The following is a 7,426-nucleotide window of genomic DNA, read 5'->3' on the forward strand; positions in this document are numbered from 1 at the left end:
GTGGCGGGGGGGGGGCAGAAATCCTCAATAAATAAATAAAATAAAAAAAAAAGAAAAAAAAATTTTGTTAAACCCAAAACCAGGAACACATGTGAGCCTAGCAACAACAACAACAAAAAGTTGTTATATGTTATATGTTGAGTGTGGGAGGGTTAATACCAGCAGCAGAACCGCATTAAAATCAGTTGGATAAATACACACAGAAGACCTAGTGACTTTCCAATGCAAATAGATAAAACATCTTACTCCTTTCTAGTTTGCCTAAATCAATCAAATTAATCTAAGTTAAAATTTCTCAACTGCAGCACTGTTGATATTCTAGGCTTACATTTCTGCTCCGGAATGCTGTCCATGTATTTATTGTTGGATGGGTAGCTGTATCTCTACCGGAAACCACAAGTACCCCGGACCTACACAGTCAGTTTTGACAACTAGAATGTCTCTCCAGACAATGCCAAATACCAGCAAGCTAAGAACTACTACTTCAAATGCTACACACATTACCCCAGGAGTTAAATTGCTACCATGTGTGTCTCCACTGGGTTCCATTTTGGCAGTGCAACCAATAGATACCCATTTAGCCAGGATTAGATATTACTGGTATTGGCCAACTCACTGCCAGTCAGTCAGTAGAGAGGATCTTCCTACAGAAACCTAATACTTAGCTTTAGACTTTGATGCTGCTGCCTCAGAAAAGAGAAGACAATATATCCAAGGAACCTTCTGGCTCTTCTTTGTGCTTAAGAGTTCTAACAATGAAAAGTTAAGAACTGAAGCCGTTCAGGAAGGGAAGAGTAAAAGAAAGCCAGCAAGTCAGAGAAACATTTCAAGGGCAAGGGTGCGGTAGCAATCATTGCATTGTGAAAGCAAAACCAGGAGCATTGGGAGTTCAAAGTCATCTTCAGCTACATGGCAAGTTCAAAACTCAATGTGCTACATAAGCCCATCTCCAAATAGGAACAAAAAAATCAAATAGAAAACCAAACAAATACTTTGAGAGATGTCACATTTTCTTGTTGCATAATACCAGCACCTGTTATTAAAAGCAGGTAGCTTTTTGTTTGTCACTCAGGCCATGGGTTCCTTAGCAGCTGACTCTGTTCTCGGTCCAGACCATAAATGAATGTCTCGCACCATAATTCATCTTTACAGAATTGGGACCAACAACCTCTAGTGCAGCTCTGTGGTATTCTACAAGTAAAACATATTATCTTTTGTGCCTCCAGAAGGAAGAGATGCAAGACACCCTTGAAAAGAATTCAATTTTGAAGAGAAATCCTCAGTTTCCCTTCAGGATTCCACACCTCATAACCTGAGTCTCAAGATTTTCCAGTAACTTCTGATGCCTATATTAGAATAAGCATCTGCTTCCCTAGTTCTTTAACATAGTCCAGCTATGTCTACTCTCACTGAGGAGTTGTGGTAAAAAGAGAAAGGCGTGACCAAAGCATAAAGAAAATTCTGGAAGAGTTGAAAACAAGGGCAATGGAGCTAATCAGCTTCTGTTTGAATCTTGACTTTGCCACACTCTATAAATCTGAGCAGGTTACTTAATTTTTCTGTGCCTCAAATTTATTCATTTCTAAAATAGAAACAATTAAAGAATACCTAAACCATAGGGTTAAGAGGTTTAATGAATCAGAATTTACAAAAGGCTTATTCTATTACCTAGAATAAAATATACATAAAATGTTGAACTCTTAGTTTCTTATTTTAAGCACAATAGGGGCTCTTGTTGGAGTGCTTACTCCAGCTCTAATATGACAAAACTACCTCTAAATCATCTATAACAGCCCATCCAGGTCATATGCTTATTTAGAAAGAGCAGCTTCTTCATCACACTCCTGATGTAAATAAGTATACATTGTATGAGAAATTCTTTATAACAAAGAAAAGTCAGGCATATGCTAGCCTCACCTTAGTATATTTCATACCTGGATATCACGGTAGGACAGGAGTAAGTTAATGATAATGTCTGATGTCAGAACCTCAATATTATCTATGCGGAGTTTGATCCGAGTCAATTCTTTTGCCAGTTCATCACCCTGGTATTTCTCTCTGGCTTTCCGGATGTCATTTAACAAGGTTTCTTTGTAATAAACACTGAAGAAGAAAACAAAAACCCCTCATTATTATATTCACGCATCTCTTAAGAAGAGTGCTCAGACAAACACAGTTCTCAATAACATATGGGGCCTTGGCCATCCCTGAGTCTTCCTATACCAATAAACATGTTAATATACATTTTTTTCATACTGCAGCAAAAATTAGTAGATGATACTAAAATTCAGCTTATTACAACTTTAAAAGTATCTTCAAAACTTAACTTAGAACTTAGAGTCTAAAGAATTTTTAGCGCAACTCATATATATATATATATATATATATATCTTGCTTCTATGCTGTGTACATATATATATTTATAAATATATGTACACAGCATAGAAGCAAGTTTACATGATTATTTAATTTCCCCCACTTCCAACAGATTATCAAAATTCAAACAAAACTCCAAAAGACATAAAACCTAGGCAAATTCATTTTAAAAATATTTTCATCTGCTAAGTGTTCCCAGCTTGTAGTCAAGAAGCTGTTCCCAGGTGAAGGAGAACGAAAACTAGTGATGTATTTGTTCTTGAGCAATCCAACAAGGGGTACACAGAGGACATGTCAGGAAGATTACAGACAGCGGTACCTTCCACCCTTCCCTTTCCTTGTTATATTTTTTCTGCAAAAATGTTTTCAAATATAAAAATCTAAACAATAAAGTATGAAAATCATTTTAAACAGTATAAATCTATCCTGAAATGTCATTATAGCCTCTCATTCAGCCAATATTAGTATGTGATACTTCGTTTAAAACTTGAAAAGCATCCTCATCTAGAGGTATAGTAGCCAATTTACAATGATGACCATGGATTAGTTTAAGCATCTTGTCTATTTTCCAAGTAATTTAAAATAGAATCTGGGCATTACCAAGCAGTTATGTTATCAATTCATTAAGAAGCTGAAATTATATAACTGTAAAGAACAAATTTCAGTTTCTCACTTAGGAAAGAGTAACTCAGCTCTAGAGAAAGAGAAATGACACAGATAAAATAAGAAGAAAATAGCACTTAGTCTAAATAATTATGAAGTGACGGCACATAAGTGTGCATACAGTATATAATCTGCTTCAATACTCCTAATAAGACCTCAATTAACATTTAAGAATACAGTCATAGCCTACAGATACGCTTCTGATAGAAAAAAATGCCAGTGTACTCTTTTCATTCTTTATTTCCTTATTTGTCAACTTCCATTACACTAATGATGAGCAAATTAGTAGATTCTGCCAGTGTTTAAAACTCTGTTAGTAGCTGAGTGAGTCATTAAGTTGGGTATAATCCATTGCCCATTCAGCAAACTGCAAAGGCATCAAAGTATTAAGGTGTTATCAGTTTGGCCTGACAAGGGAAAAGTTACACTTGTTTTCAAGGATAACTGAAAAATCGCTTTAAAAAGAAAAAATATGAAAAAAAATTTAAAAAGAAAAAATAGGAACAGTAACTTTTATGCAAATGAAATTATGCCTGGTGTATTGGGAGTATCAGATATGTAATAAGGATGTAGCCATTTCTGAAGCTGATGAGGGAGGACGTTGCTAATCACTGTGGACATGGAAATGGTTTCTAAGTGTCTTTTAGCACAAAACTCACACTAGAGATAATAAATCTGCCAGAGTTGGTACTTGGGCTAAAAACCTACCTGCTATCCTTGTTATAGAGGTTTTCTAACATAAGCACCATTAACCCTCTCCTTAATGATGACAGACACCAGGTACAGGAAAGAGTTGTTTGAGCTTTTGGAAATTAAAACAAATGCCCCCAAAGCTTGTTTTCTTCCTAATATATGAATTTATTGAATGAAAAACAAACTTGAATCTATTTCTTACAAAGACATCTGATTCCTCTGCCAGATTCAAGCTATATATCTCTTTGTTATACCTAAAAATGTGCTTCTAGAAGAGGTTTCTCTCTAAACTTCACTAAAATCTTTCCTTTGAAGTAAGACAGTAATTGTTAAGGTGTCAAAAAAAAAATCACCCCTTATTTGTTTTCTGCTGCTGTCATCAGACTTTTTCATTAAAGTCTGCATCCGAAGGAAGGGCATCAGGACAGAAAAGGTGAGAAGTCTGTTAACAAGTGTGACTTTCATGCCAGTACTTTAACAGTAACCCTTCACCGTTCAGGGTGCCATGATCTGAGCCAAAGTATGACATGAGGTCCTTGACATTTCATTACAAGTCAGTTCTGCCAGTCCTTTGGATTTTCATTTGTTTTGGAAGAACAAATCCTTCTTATGACACAACTTACAGGAATAAATCCTTTAAATTGGCTGTGAGCAAAACAACAGGGATATTCTAGTTAAAAATCATTTCCTGTCTTTAACTTTCAACTAACAACACTGAAGGTACAGTTTATTTAGCACTAAGGTTCAAAGAGCTACCCAATGAACAATCACCTAAGCCAGAACTCACACTCAAACTTATCTGCCTCTGAGTAGACACCATACCACATGCCATAAATCTATGAATAACATGTCACAGACATCCTAAGGTCAGGCTGGCTGAAGCTTGACTCAATGCATGCTTATGACAAGAATTTAAGGTCAGAATAACCTTGCTCTGGCATTTTGAGAACCTGAACAACTGAGTATAAAATTATGTTCACAAAATTATGAAAACACAGAATCTTAGAGGTAAAAGAGACCATTTAAAATCAACCACAGAGTTAACTTCCCTGCTTTATAAAAGAGGATAGAGACATAGAGAAGAAGAGTTATGTTATCAAGGTCACATAGAGAACCACGGCTAGCTCCTGGGGCAATTATGCCCATGCCCTGTTCTCTTCTGGCTTCATCTCAGGAACTCAGCTTAGTGAGGAGGCACTAAGGGGGTAATGATGGATTCCAAGATGATTAAGTAGATGGCCAATGGCCCCTATTCTCTGGGCATCCTGGTCACTTCAAAGTATATCACCTCCCTGAAAGTGATGGGAAAATCATTTTCTGCAAGACTCCCAGGATTTATGGTGGCTGATGGAAATTACCATGAGGTCACACGGATGTCCTTAAGGAGGCTAGTGAACCTGTCCACCAGGGGCATACACAATGGGCCCAGGATGGTGTCCCAGTTGGGCTGCATGTACTCTGAGGCTCGCCTTTGGGCATCACTTTCGCAGCAAAAATAATCAGCACATGGTGTCACAGTGTAAGGGATGAAATAATAATTCCCACTAGATGCCTGGAAAAAAAAGAAACAAAAAGTATTTCAGAAAGTGAGTGATACAGAAGCACAGCTATAGGCCTGAACAGGCAGACCTGGTAGGCCAGGGAAGGAGAAGACATACAACATGAAAACCACTTCGTGTGATTATCATTCCAAACCTATTAGGCTCAAAACAGGAAACCATTCAATTTCAAAATCACCACCATCTGTATACCTTTGAACCTCAATGGCAAAAATTTTAAAGAGCTTTAAGTTTTAAAAACTATTTAAGTTTATTGCCTGTTCTCCAGATCATAAGGAACCTGGACCCCTTGATAACCAAGCATTATAAAGTGGCTTATTAGTTTTTAGTGTAAATAAAAATCCATATAATTTGATGATTTAATACAGTTTCTACTAACTTTTGTGAATAAAAGTGATTCTACAAGAAGCACACGTCAACAAATATGATTATTTTCAAGGAGTTTATAAAAATCTGTCAACAATTTTCAATCATTAAGCAGCATCTTTTGTCCTGTAGAATAATTATAGCTGACTGAATCATGATCCTTTGAAAAACATATTCATTACCTTTAAAGGGCATTAATTATACTAAATTTTTAACACATTGAAGGTTAAAAATACATTCTTTATATGATGTTTTATAATCAATCTTTATAACTATAAATATACATAAATATATAAGCATATAAATAAATTTGGCATACATACATAGTTAAATAGAATGGAGACCTGTGGCTTGACTCTGAAAAACAATCTTTTAAAACACTGGAGGTTGTACCAGGAACAGTTTACATCTTATTGAATTGTTGGACAAGGGGCTCCCATGGATCATCCCAAACATCACAAGAGATTGCCAAGGATATTGGTTGCTTTCCACGACCTGATAGGAAGGCCATATTGCTGAAGACAACAAACACTTAATTATGTCATCAAACATGGAGAAGTCAAGCTGAAACCCAACTGGAAACTCCATACTTACTGACTAGCATTTACGGTGCTGAAGTTACTCTGCATGGTAACAGAGGAGTAAAGTAAGCATCAATGTCATCAAGTTATAAACACTGCAACCTACAATGTGACCTGCCTCCAACATATACTGCTGCAATGGTGTCATAAATGTTATTGGAGTAACCAACCACTCTTTGATTGGATTTAAGTCTCACTCCATGATATGGAACCCACATCTGATTCTGCTAAAGTGGCTAACAACCTGAGACTAGATTGGCCATGTACCTAGGGAAAAACCTACTACTGTTATTCTGCTAAAGAAGAATAGCAATAAAATGACTCCTAATGACATAGTGAAATGCCCATAGATAAATGTCTCACTCAACCATTATCAGAGAATATACTTTTTGTAGTAGATGGGCACTATCACAGAGACCCTTAGCTGGACAATGTGCAGAAAGTGAGAGACTTTGGAGCACCCAGTCCTAAATGGATGTCTTTATCAAACTCCTCTCTTTAAGGCTCGGGGATACAGAAGAGAAGGCATAAAGATTCCAAGAGCCAGAGGTGGTGGATGACTCCAAAAACTAACTTCCAGACACAACAGAACTGATACACGTTAAGAACTTACAGCGACTGTGGCAGCATGCATAGGACCTGCACAGGTTCAAAAGACCCCTGCACAGGGTCCCAGAGCACTGAGAGGGTTCTGAACACAAAGTAACATCCCTAACCAACTAGCTATTTGCCATTAATACCTGCTGGCAAAGGGAAATCAATTTTCTTTAATAGCATATCACTGGGTATAAGCATATCACTGGGTATATCAACCACACTCCATGGCAGGTCAATGCCCAGGAGTAGTTGGTCAAAATGAAATGAACTTCATGTGCTTTTTTTGTGGTTTTCTTGTTTTGTTTTGGCATTTAAATACATAATTTATTTTTATTTTGTGTTCATTTGTGTTTTGATTGCATGTATGTCTGTGTGAAGGTGTCAGAAGTTCTGGAACTGGAGTTACAGATAGTTGGAGCTGCCGTGTAAGTGCTGGGAATTGAATCTGGGTCCTCTTCAAGAGCAGTCAGTGCTATCAACTGTTGAGCCATATTTCCATCCCCTCTTGTTTAGAAACTTTTTATAGAAAGAGAGAAGGAAGGGTCATGAAGTTGGGTGAGAAGGAAGGAAGGGAGATCTGGAAGAAGTTGG

General features: G+C 37.0%; 1 protein-coding gene and 1 pseudogene across 1 annotated transcript in view; one reads left to right on the forward strand and one right to left on the reverse strand.

Annotated features, from left to right (window-relative positions):
* Map3k15 (mitogen-activated protein kinase kinase kinase 15) overlaps positions 1 to 7,426 on the reverse strand; it is a 128,416-nt gene that overhangs the window by 87,483 nt on the left and 33,507 nt on the right. Inside the window, exons 4-5 of the mRNA XM_005358845.3 lie at positions 5,091 to 5,284; positions 1,935 to 2,103 (exon numbers count right to left, since the gene is read on the reverse strand). Coding sequence (XP_005358902.1) covers positions 1,935 to 2,103; positions 5,091 to 5,284 — 363 coding nt within the window. The remainder of the gene's footprint in view (positions 1 to 1,934; positions 2,104 to 5,090; positions 5,285 to 7,426) is intronic.
* LOC101987335 overlaps positions 7,381 to 7,426 on the forward strand; it is a 3,526-nt pseudogene continuing 3,480 nt past the window's right edge.

The sequence above is a fragment of the Microtus ochrogaster genome, chromosome X (assembly GCF_000317375.1).
Source record: "Microtus ochrogaster isolate Prairie Vole_2 chromosome X, MicOch1.0, whole genome shotgun sequence".
Lineage (NCBI taxonomy): Eukaryota > Metazoa > Chordata > Mammalia > Rodentia > Cricetidae > Microtus > Microtus ochrogaster.